General features: G+C 38.2%; 1 protein-coding gene across 7 annotated transcripts in view; it reads right to left on the reverse strand.

Moving 5' to 3' along the window:
- The window catches only part of FN1 (fibronectin 1), a 69,386-nt gene that overhangs the window by 20,784 nt on the left and 29,221 nt on the right, over positions 1–19,381 (reverse strand). For 4 of the 7 annotated variants that reach the window (XM_004262753.3, XM_004262750.3, XM_012533040.3 and 1 more), the window contains exons 20-27: positions 18,968–19,234; positions 12,905–12,999; positions 11,311–11,479; positions 10,786–10,872; positions 8,262–8,453; positions 5,443–5,625; positions 3,211–3,300; positions 847–1,116 (exon numbers count right to left, since the gene is read on the reverse strand). In XM_004262753.3, the coding sequence (XP_004262801.1) occupies positions 847–1,116; positions 3,211–3,300; positions 5,443–5,625; positions 8,262–8,453; positions 10,786–10,872; positions 11,311–11,479; positions 12,905–12,999; positions 18,968–19,234 (1,353 nt within the window). Of the gene's footprint in view, positions 1–846; positions 1,117–3,210; positions 3,301–5,442; positions 5,626–6,739; positions 7,013–8,261; positions 8,454–10,785; positions 10,873–11,310; positions 11,480–12,904; positions 13,000–18,967; positions 19,235–19,381 lie in introns of all 7 variants that reach the window. The other 3 variants (XM_004262752.4, XM_033428066.2, XM_004262746.4) reach the window with 1 other exon arrangement.

A 19,381-nucleotide genomic window follows, 5' to 3' on the forward strand; every position in this document is an offset into this window, starting at 1 on the left:
GGATTCCTTCATATAATAATGTAAGTACTACTCAAAATCAGCAAAATTAAAAATTATGAACAATGCAAGTAAGGGGTGAAGGAGACAATTCAAATCGTGGTGAGATGATTAGTTCAAGTGTATTGGAGAGTTTTCCCCTCAACTTCTTATTTTAAAGAATTTTAAAACCACGTAAAAGTGATAAAAATTATATAATGGACACCCATACTCCCTTCCCTTAGGGAAGTTGCCACATTTCCTTGTCTCTCTCTATTTTTCTGTTAATCCATTTGAGACTAAAGTACAGATATGATGATACTTCTCCCCTAAGTACTTAAGCATCTATCTTATAAGAACAAGTACATGATTATATTAAAATAATTTTTAAGAGAACTTTGAAACAGAGTGTTTTCTACATTTTGAATAAAACTTCAGTTCTTAGAAATGCATAAGTATCTAACTCCGGTGGGAAATTTCTTGAGATAAAGAAATTATCTTCTTTAATATATTCTCATAACCATGATCTATTTTTTTAAGAGACGATGACTCAGGGACTTCCCTTGTGGTCCAGTGGGTAAGACTGCACTCCCAATGCGGGGGACCCGGCTTCGACCCCTGGTAGGGGAACTAGATCCTGCATGCATGCCGCAACTGAGTCTGCATGCCGCAACTAAAAGATCCCACATGCCGCGATGAAGATCCCATGTGCCACAGCTAAGACCCAGCACAGTCAAAATAAATAAATAAATATTTTTTAAAAAAAAGAGAGAGAGATGATGACTCAGACAACACAAAGCTGTGTCAGAGAAGCTATCACCTGCATAGGAAAGTCCTCTGAGTTTCTTTGCAGACCAGAAAACAAGTTACCTGTCGTTTGCTGGCCAACCAAGGAAGGACTTTCCTCTTTGCCATTAAGAGCGACAATGCTGACCACATAATCTGTGCCCGGATTGAGATTGGTGAGTGTGATGGAATTCCGAGAGGGAGGCACTCGATCCTCCCGAGGTCTTCCACTCATGTGCTCAGGATGATGGCGGATCTTGTAGCCGGTGATGGTAGCTCGAGGAGCAATCCAATGGACAGTGAAAGAGTTGGCAGTGATATCAGAAAAGTCAATGCCAGTTGGGGAATCGAGACCTGTTTTTGCCACCCAGGGGAGGAAGAGATAAAAAGGAAAAAAAAGACACCACCAACTTAGGAAGTGAGGAAGAATGTAAGGGAAAGTAACATCCATCCAGTGTTTCCATCCTTTTCCACTAACACAGTGAAGTGCCATGAACCTCAGGTTATGATACACTGATTCTAAGCCACAGATAAATTTCAAAATCATAAACTGACGCTGTTCAAAATGTCCAAAAGCATTCTTTTCTTTTTTCTTTTGCTAAGTAATCCAAGTGATTTCCGCATCACATTTGAAGACAGGTGTGTGAGATATTCTGGGAAATGATATTTTCAAAGGCTTCAGTGTTCAAGTATTCTATTTCTACCTTATAAGTGTACCTCTCAAAGTAAGGCAAGATCTGCCCACTCTCAGGTTAAGTGTTTGGCTCTTAAAGAAGCTATCTACACTCAAGAGGGAACTGCTATGTCAACAGGGTGGTAAGAATGCCAAACAAAAAACTTTCTAAAATGAAAATAAGACGTCATCCTGGACAAATTACAATGCAAGTAATTCCTCATGAATTGAGAATTTTTAGTGCATTGCAGAAAAATTAACAAAAATTTAGAGTTGATCTCAATTCAAATCACTTAACCTCTCTGGGACTTCCAGCAATTTTCATTTTTGTTATAACATTTACTTACTCTATTCAATAATATACTCAAACCAAATTGAGATACCACAGCTTCTTTTTGGAAGCAAGTGGACTATAAGAAATAAATAAATGGCTATATTAAATTACACTTTTTTGAAAGGAAAAAATTAATAGAAGCACTCATATTTAAGAAGGGACATAATATTATGGGATTCTATTCACCTTCTTTTTATAGTAAATGAATATTTCATCAAGTAGAAAAAAGAGATAAACTCGTTGACTTAGTAAAGAGGGAAAATACTTAGATGACAATGACAGTGTTGGGTCAGCCATTAGACAGATCTGCCTAATGAGAAGGGATTTCACCACCTCTCAATAATAGAGATTATGAGATATTATTCTTGGGAGATTTTTTTAAAAAGATAGACAACAAAGTTTCTGGACTAATTTCAGTCCTCCCTGGAAGCAGAGAGTATAATCTTAGTGATTGGAAGTCAGTGTAATAGTTGAATAAGGTGTCTTAATTTCTTTTAATCTATCAATACTTTTTTAATTGAAGCATAGTTGATTTACAGTGTTATGTTAATTTCTGCTGTACAGCAAAGTGACTCAGTTATACATATACATACATTCTCTTTTTTTATATTCTTTTCCATTATGGTTTTTCATAGGTTATTGAATATTCCCTGTGCTATACAGTAGGACCTTGTTGTTCATCTATCCTATATGTAATAGTTTGCATCTGCTAATCCCAAACTCCCAGTCCTTTCCTCCCTACCCTCCTCCCCCATGGCAACCACAAATCTGTTCTCTATGTCTGTTAAGTCTGTTTTTGTTTCGTAGATATGTTCATGTGTCATATTTTAGATTCCACATATGTAATATCGTATGGTATTTGTCTTTCTTTTTCTGAGTTACTTCACTTAGTATGATAATCTCTAGGTCCATCCATGTTGCTGCAAATGGCATTATTTTGTTCTTTTTTATGGCTGAGTAGTGTCCAGTGTGTGTGTGTGTGTGTGTGTGTGTGTATATATATATATACACACACACACACACACACACACACACACACACACACACGCCACATCTTCTTTATCCATTCATCTGCTGATGCACTTTTAGGTTGTTTCCATGTCTTGGATATTGTGAACAGTGCTGCTATGAGCATAGGAGTGCTCGTATCTTTTTGAATTATAGTTTTGACTGGATATATGCCCAGGAGTGGGATTTCTGGATCATATGGTAATTCTATTGTTAGTTTTCTGAGCAACCTCCATACTGTTTTCCACAGTGGCTGCACCAACTACATTCCCATAAGATGTCGTAATTTTTAAGACCAGTGATCAAAGGTAATGACGAGGTGAAAAGCACTCCCACAAAAATGGAGATGTATTTTCAGAAGTAGCACGGAATTTTGCTCTTTAAAATCGGTAGGTGAAAGCTACTCAATAAGCATGTTGCCCACATGACTCACCAGTTTTCTGTCTTCCTCTAAGAGGTACGCTCTCATGCTGCTCGTAAACACTGGAGACGCTGACTAAATACTCTGTTCCAGGCAGGAGATCTGAAGAGGCAAGTTGGAATTATTTTTAAAATGTGCTTGAAAGAATGAAAAACGAAAGCACCCTTAGGACTATTTCAACGGATAAAATATCCAAGAGTCCTGTCTTAGAGCCTATTTACACCTAAGTGAGTGTTGCTGCCTGCAGAGGGGCTGTCAGTAGGTGATGAGGAAGGGTCACCTTGCCCTGTAGCATCTCTAAGCCCTGCCCCCAGCTCCACCTGTGTGGGTATGACTCAGCTGCATCCGAAATAAGATGGAGTTGCTGTATGCAGCACAGTAATATTTCTATCATTCACTTAACGGCACGTCTGTTGAGGGCATGTGATAATGACTGTGGCACTGTGAATATCATTTACCTCTCACAATCACCCTAGCAGGTAGTTTGCTACCTTTTTTTTTTTTCTTTTTTAGTTTGCTACTTTTTAAAGCTGCTTTATTGCCAAACAATAAACTGAAAATATTTACAGTGTCTAATTTGACAGATTTTGACAAATGTATACGCTTGTGAAACCATCACCACATTCAAGATAATGAACATATCTATTACCTCCACAAGTTTGGTTTACAATTATCCCCAGTTCCTAATGACAAAACTAAGGCACAGAGAAGTTATTTTTTCGATATATTTGCCCAAGATCACACAGGAGTTGAGCCCTAAGCCAAGACCAGTGGTCTTAACAATTACCCCTTACTGAAAAAGGGTCATACTGATCGGGAGTGATGGGTTCTGTCCTATTAAGGTAAGAACAGAATACTTAAGAGTTGAATATATATATTCCTGGGTCTCCTCTTCTCTCATTCTGAGGTACCAGAAAAGGTACAGAGTAAAGTTTCTAACCATTGAACTCCTACTCAAAAGACCCCCATTCCCCTCTACACCACCTCCCCTTCTGCAGGGGCCCCTGAAGCACCAGACTAGGAGATGGGATGCTTGGACTCCCCTTTCCTCCTTCCTGCTTGGCCAGGGACAATTTACTTAGCCACTGGAGACCTCAGTTGCTTCATCTGTAAAACAAGATAATAATGGCTTCTCTCGGGGGGGGGGGCGGGGAAATGGCTACCTTGAGATCTAGAATAGAATCTAGAATAAGATCTTAGAGCATATGAATAACATGTGACAGGTCTATGGCTAAGGTGGGGAGACAGAAGTCCTGAAGCAGAGCCTTGTGTATTGGGTAATGCTGTAACTACTGATTCCAGAATGCTCCAGAACAGAATCATAGCCCCACTGATAGGCAGACATGAGGATTTCTCGCCCTCAGCCACAGAACTGGAACCCAAGACTATGGTCGTGCTGAGCTGCCTTTCTTTGTATTTCACTCTCTAAAATACGTTTGAAAGATAGAGGATGTTTTCAGACCATCATCTGGTAATGTACCTAAATGTGAACTGTTTTTCCCTTATGTAGAAGCTTTTGCTTTTTGTTCTTATGTGTGTATTTTACTATTACAGTGAAAATAATGAGAAGCAACATGTGAAACAGCACCATGTTGCAGCCTCCTTTTATTTTCTTTAATAAAAAATATCAATTTCAAAGGGTAGAAACTAGAAACAATTTCCATAAATTGTTGTTGTTTATTTTAGTTTCAGTTATTTTCTAAGTCCTCAGCCTTCAGAGAAATCCTACTAACAGATTCTTTTTGAAGTACAAATTACACTTCCGGCTCTTTCTTCAAATTAGAATCCAGATGTACCCTGAGTGACCAGTCACTGTTTCTAAGTCTTCAAATGCCAAATAGATTACCTGCTGACACTTAAATGAGAATAAGACAGATACCGTGACACTAGTTTCAATCCTCATTTTTTGTCTCGTTAAACACTAAGATTTAGGCATATAATTTCTTTGGGCCCACATTTATTTTTATGTGCTTATTTGGAAGCAGAACTTGTTTGAAGTCTTTGAACTTCACTGTTGGGGTTTTTCCACTCTGATTTTTAAAAAGTTGTAGATATCAAAGATATATTAAAATAACAACAAACATGACATCTTTCAAAATTTATAGAGCTGCACGTTAGATTTGGAGTCTAGCCTGTAGTTCTGTTGTAGCTGTCTTAATCTTTCTCGCTCCTACCTGAGGACACAGAATCTCTTCCTTATGTGCTAGCTTAGTATTTATTGAACAAATATACTTGACCGCTTACTTGTTAAGAACACTGCATTGTCTGAAGGAGAAACTGACAATTCTGCAACATCCTCCTCATTTTTCACAGGCGAGTAGCGCACCAGTAAGTTGGTCAATTCAATGGATGGAGGTGGGGCCCAGGTGACACGCATCGTGTCGGGACCAACATTGGTAAATCGCAGGTCAGTGGGAGGAGGGACAGCTGGTTTCAAATAAGAAGGAAGACTAAGTTAATGTCACTTAAAAATTAAAGCTAACAAGAATAGCTGGAAAGGTAAAACCAGTATTTCATGCATAAAGGAAACGAGTCATCATCATGCAAATAGTCTAATCTAAATCATAGTGAACTACCGTTAAAAATAAAACACTACACCCAGTACTGTTAGGCCCCTTTAACCTTTCTGCCATCAATATATTTTAAAGGGTCAATTCAATTCACTTTCAAATACATAAAATCCAGGTACATGATTAATACAACTGATGATTATTTAATCCCAGGCTGAAGAGGCTTAGCTTGCTACACAGCAAAGAGAAACATAGCAATACTTTCCAAAGATACACATGCACACAGACAAAAACACAAGAGGGTCTTAAATTTCCCTCTGACAGGAATGACTACAGCTACTGCCATAGCTACAATTCCATTCAGTGAATTCTACTTACAAGTGAAAGGGGTTCATGCAAATTGGTTCTCAGCATGTTTCTTACCATGCAGGGCAGAGAACCTTTATAATGTTGCATGCTGGTCCCCAGACTGTGGTTAAAGAGGAGTTTCTTTACCTCACCATGGCAATGAAATCTAGAATGTTCCAAAGTCTCTTTTTCTCCTACCGCAAAAAAAACCTCCTTCCACTCTACCCTAAATTTCAATCGTTTTTTAGACAGTCACAAAGAAGGAACATGGTAGAGTTTATCAAATAATAGAAAGAAGGGTCTAATGTTACATTTTGGAAGTACATTTCTTCTTATTAAATGGTGCTCAAGATACAATTTGGTATTAATGTTAGATTTTTAAAAAATAATTCTAGGTCGGCAAATTCAATTAACTTTTTCCATTTTGTATTTGATAGATCAGATATCTATCTCTGGCTTTACACATCTTCACGGTTTAAATGAAAATGTACTTAAGACTATTGTATATATCTTCATCCAATCAGTTTGGCATATGCATTCCACTCCTTACCAATCGATCCACCCTCTCTTACTCTTTGGCAAATTGCTGGCTTTTCCCTTGAAACATCCACATTTAACCAGAGTGTCTGGTGGCAGCATGCAACACCATCCATGTCTCAAAAACAGAAGTTTTCAAAATTCACCGGTTTGTTGTGTCAGTGTAGTAGGGGCACTCTCTCCGCCATTAATGAGAGTGATAACGCTGATGTCATAGTCAATGCCAGGCTCCAGCCCTGTAACTGTGTAGTATCCTACTGAGGAGTCCACAAAATCTTCAAAAATAGGGATACCTTCTCCTGCCGCAACTACTGTGATGCGGTACCCAATAATGGTGGAAGAGTTTAGCGGGGTCCACCTCAGGCCGATGCTTGAATCGGTTATATCAACAAAGCTTAGGTCAGTGAGCTGGGGCACCTCTATTGAGTTACAAAGCAAAGGAGGGCAAAGGAAAACAGAGGCAAAAAAGAGGAAAAAATAAAGCAGTGTACATCAGGTTACTAGTGGTAAAACTGATAGTGTTAAAGCAATGATGGTAATATGCAGTCTGCTCCATATTATCTGAAAAGACTTTTTAAGCACCATGAATAGTTTCCCTGGGAGAATAAAACAGGTTACAATATTACTTCAGGGATTTTTTTTTTTTTTTTGAAAATCCCCCAAACAGTAAAATTTAAATCTCTCAGGTTCTAAAAATTATAGTCCTGTTTAGGATGTTGAAACCATTCTTAGAACCTAGACGTAATACCTGTAGTAAGTATCAGCAAAGTTTAAAAAAAATCCAAAACTATTTTAGTAGGAAAATAAAACTTTCAGGAAGAGGGTTAAAAAAAATTGATTGATGAGTTTTTCTTTTTTTTCCCAGTAGAAAAACTCATGACAACATCACGGTCATAATGCTAATGCATTATGAATGTATGGTATAAAATGTGCCACTCCAAAGCACATTCAGGGGAAAGACAGGCCTGAGTCCAAGGCTACTGTTAATATTTTATTCATTTCATAATCAAAATTATTTAAGAAGCATTAGTAAAAGCATTCCACCAAATAATGCAAAGAACACAATCTGTCCAATGCTTTCATCTGTCACGATTCAATTTTGGACAAACAACAAACCTATCCCTAAATAGGTCTTTTCAATGTTGTCATTCAATCCACAAGAAAGAACACCCTAAAGGTGTGGCCTTTCTTTTTTTTTTTTTCAATTTTAAAAAAAGAATTTGAAACGGCACGATGAAGAAATGAATGTGTCAACCAAGAGCTATTTCAGTGCTCACATACGGAGACTGTAAGATCAGGCACAAATGTACGGATGGGATGCATTTACCATATTACTTTTCGCCTGTCAGTACTGAGTACAGACACATGACATCATTTTAGTAATAGTTCCACGTGAGCGGACAGTACAGAGTTAATGCCATGGTTGCCACTCCATTGCATACCCATCGAGACAAAGAGCATCCCAGTGAAGCAGAGAGTCAAGCAGTGTTAACAGCAAGCATTTGTCCAAATAGTTGCCTTGACTTCATGGTTCTAGAGAGTGTGGTTTGGAGGTCAGAATTAAATCCCAAACATATTTGACACATTCAACCAACTGAGGATTAAGATGCCAATCCCCACTCTTACTGAAACTGCCACTCTGAGGATAATAGCTTATTTTTCCATTACCTGGCATGATGGTATCAGAGATAGGGACACTTTCCTTGTCATCTTTGACAGTGTAAACACTGACATTGTACTCCAGGCCAGGACTCAGGTTTTCAAAAGTGCAGGAACTCTGATCGGCATGGACCACTTCTTCCAAAGAATAGCCCTGCTGGCCATTTGTAGGGGTGGTGGTAATTCTATAGCCAGTAATGTCTGGAGAAAACAGAAAGGAGGAAGTTACTGCCCAGAACATTTGTGACCCAGAGCCTATTAAACTCAACTCCAACGATGTACCCTCGAAAGGGAATGGGGAGAGGACTCAGCATTTATGTATTGAAGACTCTACCTATTGTCTTTCGGGGCTTACAACAACCCTTTGAGGGAGGTATTAATATCCTCAGTTTAAGAAAATCTTGGAAAGGGGAAATGATTACCAAAAGCTTTTCTGTCTCTAAATTCCATGGTCCTTCTACCACTCTACCCTGTTTTTCTTAATGGATCATTTGCAGGACAGCTGAAGACTATTCTATTTTACCTGCTGGGATGGAATGGCTCTCACCCTTAGGCACATTCCCCAAAGTGGGCTCTCCTAATTTCCAAGGTCTAAACCTATGGGATTTACAGGAAGGGAATAGGAAAGGAGAAAAAGTAAAAAGCAAAAGCGGCTCTACTTATCCTGGAAAAAGTATATTAACTGCTGAAGACTTCAGGAATCATAGAAGTGGGGCAGCGAGAGGGTTGAGGGGAGGAGAGAGACATTCAAATTAAAATAGTGATGAACTGAAATCCACGGGGAAAGACTAAAAGTAAAGCAAGGAAGTATATTTAAGTTAAACTTACTAAAGGGAGAGAAAATGATGGTACATTTTATAATTAGGAATAGGGTGGCCACTGAAGTGGTCTATACAAGGAAATCCAAGTGGATGGGAAATCAATGTTTGGGTCATTACACTGGCTAGTGACCATTCAGATGGACAGGCTAAGCCATCCATTAAGACTAAATATTAATGATCTAGCTTCTGACAGGCATGAAACTTGCCAACCTAAAAGTTTCAAATTTAGAGTGATTCAGCTGGAAATAGTGTAGTTTTGGCTTAAATGATGTTTCCACAGATAATGAAAACTTCACTAAAGTCACTTTACTTCAGAGGGGAATTAAAAAGGATATTTTAAGCTAGCTTTATTGCATGTGACTGCACATATTGATCTGACTTATAAATAAATTGCCTTAGCTGTGTGCCCAAGCAAAGGGAAGAACTGTTTAAAAGATTAGAGTACAAATAGAAAGAGTGAAATAATAAACTAAATATAGCCATTAATGAAAAAGCATAGGAGTTATAGGTACCATCAACATTAGTTGGCATTTCTGTTTTTGTTTAATTTTGAAATTTGTTTAATTTAGAATTTCCTCAGTAATGAGTATCCTGATATCTCAATAGTGATTCCCCCAATATACCCCATATTAAATATTTTAGTTTACACTTGTCATTGAAAGAGACTTTCACATGGACTTGGCAAAGGTCAGGAATGCCTAAAATTTCGCTTTCCATTGCCCTGGTACATCATGGTACTTGAATATTGCCATAGGTATCTTTACACGTTTTAGGATACTGTAAATAATTTTTTTTTTAATATGTGTGAACGAGTTTAGACAGAAGCTGTTTTTTTTGTTTGTTTGTTTTTTTGCGGTACGCGGGTCTCTCACTGTTGTGGCCTCTCCCGTCGTGGAGCACAGGCTCTGGACGCGCAGGCTCAGCAGCCATGGCTCACGGGCCCAGCCGCTCCGCGGCACGTGGGACCTTCCAGGACCGGGGCACGATCCCTTGTCCCCTGCATTGACAGGCGGACTCTCAACCACTGCGCCACCAGGGAAGCCCTAGACAGAAGCTTTATGTAAAGCTTTAAAAACAGTCATGGAATGCCAGTTAGCCAAATTTCTCATTATTGAGTATAAGTAAAACAAACTAACAATTAAAAATCCAAATACTTGAAGTCTGGTGTAAGAGTGAGTCTGAGCACTTAAGTTACAATCCCAGTTCTGTAACATTTAAAATTTGAGACTATGGGTAAGTCGATTTTTTTCTGAGTCTCAGTTTTTTCACTCTGTAAAATGGAGGTCATTTCTACCCTGAGATTTTTGTGGTGCAACTCATGATAAAATATTTGTGAAATATCTAAGTTTATTGAGTAATATACTTAGAATCTATGATAACCCACAAATGGAAAATTAGGAAGTATAACTTCAGCCATTTGTTTGGCGGTTTGGAATGCCACTGAGCAGAAAGGACTGACTGCTCAGAATGCTTTTCCTCAGCCCTCATGATTCCCTATAGCTCAATAAGGGTCTACCTTGCTCTCTTTCCTGTAATTTAAATAAACATGCAGTAAAACACCCTATATGTCACTCTATGATGTATGCCTGTATTTTTTTATGGAAAGCTAGGTACTTATAATTTTGACCCTTTCTCTGAGGGGAACACAGTTTCTAAACTTTGTCTTGGGAAGGCATTGCATATACTTGCCCTATGATACATCCCAGGCTTACCTGGGGTGGAACTCCTCTCCCAGGAGACAGTAAGCACGCCAGTGTCGGGGTTTGTTTCCAGGTGCAAGTTCTTTGGTGGAGACAGTGCTATGCAGAAAAAAATTTTTTTAATTAAAAGTTAAAGCTAGCACAAAGCACTTGAGCTGTGGAATACCTCTCTCTCTTTTCCTCCCTCCCTTCCACAATCAGTAAAAATAAAGAAGTTATTTATTTAAGTCCATGCTGGACAGCAATTCTCTGAGAGAATTTTTTTTTTACAATTTTTAATTTTGCAACACTACTGAAATTTTTTTCTGTCTTGCCAGTTCATAAACATTTTTGACATGGAAAGAACACTTCCGATGCCATAGACTATATGACATGAATTGAACTTGCTACTCCAAACTTAGAAGTAGCTAATAATACAAGTAGGGATGAAATCTTTCCCTTGGGTCATTGTCATAAGTAAAAAGTGATATTGCTATCAGCTACTTTAAAAAAGTGGAACAATTTAAAAAACAAAAAGAGGCAAAGAACTCCTCTTACGTGTCACCACTTTCTTCACAATTGGTGTATCTCTCTCTTGCCCGTCTTTCAGGACTGAGATGGTGTAAATGTATTCCACGCCTGGAGTCAGGCCAGACACAACGATGCTTCCTGACTCTGAGGTCACTTCTCGTGGTGCTTCCCCTCCCTGGCTTGGTCGTACACCCAGCTAGGAAAAAAAAAGCAAAATAAACACCAAGGACAAATATTTCCAGAGTTGGGTTACTGCTGAGAGATTGTGGTTATGCTTTGCATAATGTGGACTCCTCAGGAACTGCACTCTGCTTGTAGTTGGGAATGAGTTGGGACCTTACTTTAGCTCTATTAAATAATGTAGCTGGAAATTCCCTGGAACTGGGGGCGGTGGGGGCGGGTGCCACTTAGGGGAAGTATCTTCCAAAACTAAGTTAAGGTAGCTTGTAATGGAAGGTTCCAGAGACACATCATTACATACTGTTTTGCTTGATAAATAATCTCCTGGTACAAACCAGAAGTACACAAGCGCTTTGGGCCACATGCCGTTCATTTCTTAATTTCTTTTTGCTGGAAGAAATCCTCTAGTTCTCTCTTTAATGAGTTATTAGCATTCAACTTAAATGTACCAGTCCCTGTAACATTTTGTACTTCAAAAACACTCCTTTTAAAGAAGGACAGCTTCAACTGCAGGCTGATATGTTACAAAAGAAGAATTAAGATGAATGTGCCCTTAATTTTCAATCCTTTCAGTATGTTATTTGAAAAGCCTAGGCAATATCGTGTCATCAGTGTTCAGCTCTAGAGACATCCTTAGTACTTTATAAGGCTCCTGAAAGTCAAAATGACACTATCAGGGAAATTTAAAAGGTATATTGACAATCTTCAAAAAGGGTTTCTTTATATTTAAGTAGCATAATTATCAATATGCCATTTGCGTATTTCGAAAAAGAAATGATCTTTGGTATATTTTTTTAAACAAACAATCATGGGGATTTAGTCTTGATTTTCAATTATAATACATATTTCTCTCTCCACACTCTAAATGCCAAAAAAAGGAATTCTTTTAAACACATTCATTTGTATTCATCACTTCCCTAATACCATTACTTTAAAGAACATGTATCCAGATATCTATAGGGAAGACCTTAATCTTAATGTCTATTAAGAGATTCACCTAAGGGGCTTTGAACAAGTTGAGATGAAACTGATTGGATAAAAATGTGATTGTTGAGTGACACTGAGTTTAATTGGTCTCCTTAAATTGGTTTTTGTGAACTTGCTGATACCTATTTAGAACAACACAACAAGAGCAGTTTCCCTATATATCTTTAAATCTAACTCCCTGGGAGAAAGGATAGAGAAAACAAGGTAACAACTAACAGTTCCATACTAATGTTTTCCTCTTTGCAAAGCACTTTCACTGCCTCAGTCCATCTTTCCAGCAGTTCAGGGAAGCAGAAGTATTGTGATGCCCTGACAAAGTGGTCAGAGAGGTATGAACAGAAACAGGACGAAACCCAAGTCTCCTGACTCCTGAGCATCCTGTTTTAACTACATCCAGAAACACGAGGCCAACCCAGGGCTGGATTACAAGGGATTAGGAACATCTGCAATTTACCTTAAAACCAATCCTTGGAGCAGGTGTCCATGTAATCACAATGGTGGTTTCAGTCACTTCTGTGTGGTAAGGTGGGATGGAGCCCAGAGGCTGCACTGTGAAATGGAATCAAAGCATGTGTTCAAGCCTTAGAATCACAGAGAATGCAGATAACAAAAATTTTTTTTTTAATCTTTTGGCCGCACCTTGCGGCATGTGGGATCTTAGTTCCCCAACCAGAGATCGAACCCGCAACCCCTGCAGTGGAAGTGTGGAGTCTTAACCACTGGACCGCCAGGGAAGTCCCGATAACAAATATTTTTATCGAGAACCTCAGTTTTAGTCAGCTAATGGATCCAGAACGTGACATATGTGAAAATTTGGAGTAGGTCAATGCCTCTCAACCTTTCATGTGCCTCACAAATCATCTGAGACCTGGCTAACATGCAGATTCTGATTCTGTAGGTCCACATGGGGCTAGGTAGTTTGCATTTCTGTTACGCCAGTGTTGTCAGTCTGGGAATCACATTTAAGTAACAAGGAGCTGGATGACCACAGAGGACCCTTTCAACTCCTTGGATTCTGAAATTTGTGTCTTTTCATCATGTTTGGGATTTGAGTTTGATGACAATAACTTTCCCTATATCATCAGTATAGAATCCCATATAAAAAGTAAAACTGGTCATCACAAACTGATTATCACTCCGCTTCTTAACCATTATTTTGAGAACAATGGTTAAATTATAGATGATTATCTAAAAATAGGTATATGCTGAATCACTCCATAATGATGGCCAATTATTTTTGGTTGCAGAAAGAGATGCCATGTGAAAGGTAAATGAAATCTGCCACCATGGATGCACTTATAAATTCTAAAGATACTTTCCTTAAATATGTGATTATTCACTCAGAATAATCACACTGCAGAAATTTAGTATTCTGCCACTGGAATTAGGAATTATAATAAAAGTTTATTTCGAATCTCCTAGCATCCTGACATCACTGCTATTTCTTAGTGAAAATAATACTTAAAAAAAAACAAGAGGGACTTCCCTGGTGGTGCAGTAGTTAAAAATCTGCCTGCCAATGCAGGGCACAGGGGTTGGAGCTATGGTCTGTGATGATCCCACATGCCGCAGAGCAACCAAGCCTGTGCGCCACAACTACTGAGCCCGCGCGCCTAGAGCCTGTGCTCCGCAACAAGAGAAGCCACCACAATGAGAAGCCCACACACCGCAACGAAGAGTAGCCCCTGCTCGTTGTGACTAGAGAAAGCCCACGTGCAGCAATGAAGACCCAACGCAGCCAAAAATAAATAAATAAATTAATTAATTTTTAAAAAATTAATTAAAAAAAGAACAAGAAAAAGAGGAAGAAAAAGAGTATGTGTACATAAATCTGAAATAGATATTTTCAACAATCTTACAAATCTTTTCATAAATTTAGAATCTCTAAAATATAATTGGCAGAACAACTAAATCTTGTAATAAGCATTTCAATAACTGGCTGCTATGGGAAAGGTGAGGTCTCAGAAGGCAAGACATTTGTGTCTGGTGAGTCCAATTCAGGGCTTTCAAGCGTGTGGATGGCCTTGGTCACATGTTTAGTGCCTTCATAATTCCTTCCTCTTTACGTCTCAACCAAATTTTTGTGCCCACTGGGGACAAAACACTAGTAAACGCATTTATACTAAATTATGAATGGCTGGTGAGACAAAGACTTATCTTCCAGACTTAGACAAATGAACATTAAGAGTCTTTAAGCCTACTCTGAGAAAGAGAAAAATAAATCTCGTATATTAACACATATATGTGGAATCTAGAAAAATGGTACAGATGACCCGGTTTGCAAGGCAGAAATAGAGACACAGACACAGAGAACAAACATGTGGACGCCAAGGGGGGAAAGAAGGGGGTGGGATGAATTGGGAGATTGGGATTGACATATACATGCTAATATGTATAAAATAGATAACTAATGAGAACCTGCTGTACAGCACGGAGAACTCTACTGCACTTCACTGTAAAGTAGAAACTAACACAACATTGTAAAACAACTATACCCCAATAAAAAAAATAAAATAAAACATTTTTAAAAAAAGTCTTTAAGTAGTACTACTCCATTACTACTCAGCTCCAGTCATGGGAAAATTCAGGCCCAGCACTGCAATTCTTCCAGTGTTTTCCAATCTGGATTTTAATGTGCAATTTTTTAAAAAGTATTTTTATTTATTTATTTTTTGCGGTACGCAGGCCTCTCACTGTTGTGGCCTCTCACATTGCGGAGCACAGGCTCCGGACGCGCAGGCTCAGCGGCCATGGCTCACGGGCCCAGCCACTCCGCGGCACGTGGGATCTTCACGGACCGGGGCATGAGCCCGTGTCCCCTGCATTGGCAGGCGGACTCCCAAACACTGTGCCACCAGGGAAGCCCCCCAAAAGTATTTTTAAAATACTGCTGTCTGAAAAAATAAAATACATGTGGGCATACTTTGTAATGGCTGCTTTACTGGCTGAACTGAAGTTCTACTGGTTTGGAAAGATGTTTCATGAGTGTGTTATCGTTTGGATGGTATTCTCAGTGGAATTAGGATGGGTGACCTGTGATGCCCCCCAGAGTCTCTGAAATCATGCACCACTTGGCTGCCACTGACTTTGCCAAAATGCCATGGCCAGCCCTGGGTGACCATGTTAATGCCCACAAGAAACAATTCAGAGAGCAGTCCGCTTCTTTCACTGAACATCTGTGAAAGCCACAATTTTTTCACAAAAAACATTCTCCTCAACTGTCTGAGGCTTTAAGATTGGGTGTTTTCTATTGCTTGAGCCAGCCAGCTAGAACTTTCTCAAGCTTAAGATGATGCTCTCTGCCTGGGAAGACCATTACGGGAAACTCTCCAAACCACAAACCCACAAACTGATGGCAAACAAAGAATGTGACTGTAAGGATGAGCTATGGATTCTGGCAGGTCTTGTTAGGTGAAGGACAGCCTGGATGTTAAAAAAATAAATTTTTCCCTATTTATAAAGGAGTAAGCTGATTTTCCCCAGAAACAGCTCCTCCACCCCCTGCCATGTGCTTTTAACAAAAGTTATAAAACCCAGAAAAGTTATTCCCAGAATTCAGCTTGTTAACAGTAAAAAGCTACAGAAACGTAAAGCAATTTCAAAAATATGCAAGCCCTGCTGATGTTTACAGCCTCAGAGAGTACTTGAAGTTCAAATGAAGTCGTAGAACTCACTGCTTACAGAGGTTTATTTAAATCTAAGCTCGGTTGAGCTATTTTCTCAATCATCTATTCAACAAATATTTTTTGAGGGAGGGAGAGGGATGGACTGGGAGTTTGGGGTGGGTAGATGCAAACTATGACATTTAGAATGGATAAACAACAAGGTCCTAATGTATAACACAGGGAACTATATTCACTATCCTGTGATAAACCATATGGAAAAAAAATTTTTTTTTAAGTATACAATGTGCAAGGCATGACATTGACCTTTATCTAACCTATCAGTTAACTCAAATAAAATTATATTTATCAATAAATGTATTGTGCAGATAATAAAATAACATGTCCAATATATCAGTCTCCAGAAGTACTTGAAATAGTCAATATTGCCCCACCCACTCCATTTAATTATTTTTAGTATCATTAAAAATGCTTTTTCTTAGAGAGATGCAAATCAAACCTACAATGAGGTACCACCTCACACCAGTCAGAATGGCCATCATTAAAAAGTTTACAAATGATAAATGCTGGAGAGAGTGTGAAGAAAAGGGAACCCTCTTACACTATTGGTGGAGGTTCCTCAAAAAACTAAAAATAGAGTGGCCATATGATTCAGCAATCCCACTCCTGGGCATATACCCAGACAAAACTATAACTCTAAAAGATACATGCACCCCTATGTTCATAGCAACACTATTTACAACAGACAAGACATGGAAACAACTTAAATGTCAATAGACAGATGAATGGATAAAGAAGTTGTGGTATATATACACAATGGAATACTACTCAGCCATAAAAAAGAATGAAATAATGCCATTTGCAGCAGCATGGATGGACCTAAAGATTATCATACTAAGTGAAGTAAGTCAGAAAGAGAAAGACAAATACCACATAATATCACTTATATGTGGAATCTAAAATATGACACAAATGAACATATCTATGAAACAAAAACAGACTCACAAATATAGAGAACAAACTTGTGGTTGCCAATGGGGAGGGGAGGTAAGGGAGGGAAGAATTGGGAGTCTGGGATTAGCAGGTGCAAACTAGCATATATAGCATGGATAAACAACAAGTTCCTACTGTATAGCTCAGGGAACTATATTCAATATCCTGTGATAAACCATAATGGAAAAGAATATGAAAAAGAATATATATACATGTATGACTGAATCACTTTGCTGTACAGCAGAAATTAACACAACATTGTAATTCAAGTATAGTTCAATAAAATAATAAATAAAATGCTTTTTCTTTTATAGGCACTCTATTGAACAAAAGAAACTACATAAAGTATGTCTCGTTAAAAAGTTAAAAAGTAAAATAGATAATATACAGCAGTATACATGGTCAGTAAAAGACTAAATCTACTGAAATTTCCATTCTAATGAAAAGAAGGTCATCTATGAGAAACAGACATTTACAAGAAATGCAAAGATATTGATTTCATGTTAATAGATTTTAGAGTATCTTAGTAACATGTAACATAAAAAAGCAAAATTTAAAGGTTAACTTAGAGATAAAAACAGATTTTACTTGCCTATGATTAGCAGTTACTTAAGAAAAAGCCTTTAGTAGCCAAACTTCATACACGAAATTTAAATGGAAATAAATTTTTAGTAAATTATGAATTCTTACGGGGATAATTTTATAGAGAATTTTCTTTGTGAAATAAATTCCATAGTAATGTAAAACCTAAACTTATATTCACTTTTTGAATGCTTTTTAACATCTACTTTTCAAATTAGTCAAAGAGTAAGATTTGTGGAAAGCTTTTAGGAAATTGCAAGCTAGTTCATAGTTGCAATATATGCTGAAAAAGTATTAAGTTAGGTCCTTCTGGAATTCAAAGTGAGTTAAAAATAAAAATTAATGCTTATCTAGAAATGATGGGTCTCATATTTCTTTGTAATGTAAATGAGTTGCATTTGATAGAAATCAGTTTATGAATACAGTCCTGTATAATAGTGATATAGATATGTAAGAGATTTAAGGCCACTTCCTGTAAAGTGTTGAGCAAAAGACAGACAGGACCAAACATTACTGTCAGTATTTTTCCTTCTGTGGAATTTCAAGAGTAATTTAAAAAAAAAAAGCTATTCTGTTCTGCAGAAGGTACTTTAATCTGCTGCAGTCAACACTTGTAAAGACATCATTTCCTTAGCTTCTTGTCCTGTTGGTTTCTATTCAACTGGTAGATGTTTTTGTTCCACATTTATTGCCATCATTCAATACCCAAAGTATTAGGATGTAGACAAAGGTGCTGATTTTTTTTCTTGCCTTAACTAGTATTTGGTAAATTCATTTAATACAGTAGCCTTCAATTTTCAAATAACTGGGTGTTTTAAACAATGTTACTCCAAGTGCTGGTCCCAGAGAAAATAAGGATCTTGGCAACATATGTCAGGTAATGCACTGCTTCCTTCATTAAGAAAACCTTGCCTCAAAAAAGTATCAACTGAACTAAACGGTGTGCTCCATCATCTACATTCTGACATAAGCTCCTTAGTCCATGCAACAAACAGTTCGCAGACCAGCAATGGGTTCATGGGTCACACTTTGAGTAGTACGGCTTTAAATCTTTTTTTTTAATTAAAAACATTATTTAATCTTGTACAAAGTTTTTTAAGTTAACTTTTTTTTTTTTTTTGGCTGTGCCGAGGGGCTTTTGGGATCCCCAGGGATTGAAACTGGGCCCTGGGCAGTGAAAGCGCAGAGAGTCCTAACCACTGGACAGCCAGTGAATTCCCTAAGTTAACTTTTTAAAAAAATGGAGGAAGGAGAGAGAATGTAAATATAGATAAGAACCTATGATATCACTAAGAAAAGACATTTAACCTTTGACTTACGGGTGGTGAAGACTCCAGTGGCTCTGGGGCTCTGCTGGCTGCCTTTCACGGCCACGAGGGTTGCGGAGTACTCAGAGCCAGGCTGCAGATTCCTCAGTGGATACTGCGTGGACGAGGGACCTACGTTGTACTGCTTGGGCTGGCCTCCACGGGTCAGGCCCACGGTCAGTCGGTACCCGGCTATCCGGGCACGAGGTGGAGTCCAGGTCACTATGATGGTGGTGTCAGTTTCATTGATAAACTGGAGGTTGGTGGGAGCATCCAATTCTAGAAAAAAAGATGAAATGAAACACGTCGAGAAATATTTGCACCTCAAAATTATCATACTGAAATCCTAAAGCCTGACCGAATTTTCTAAGTTCTTTCTCCTCCAGGTTGAAACTAAGATCAAAACCTTAGAAATATTTAGCCATG

The sequence above is a fragment of the Orcinus orca genome, chromosome 7, assembly GCF_937001465.1.
Source record: "Orcinus orca chromosome 7, mOrcOrc1.1, whole genome shotgun sequence".
NCBI classification, from domain to species: domain Eukaryota; kingdom Metazoa; phylum Chordata; class Mammalia; order Artiodactyla; family Delphinidae; genus Orcinus; species Orcinus orca.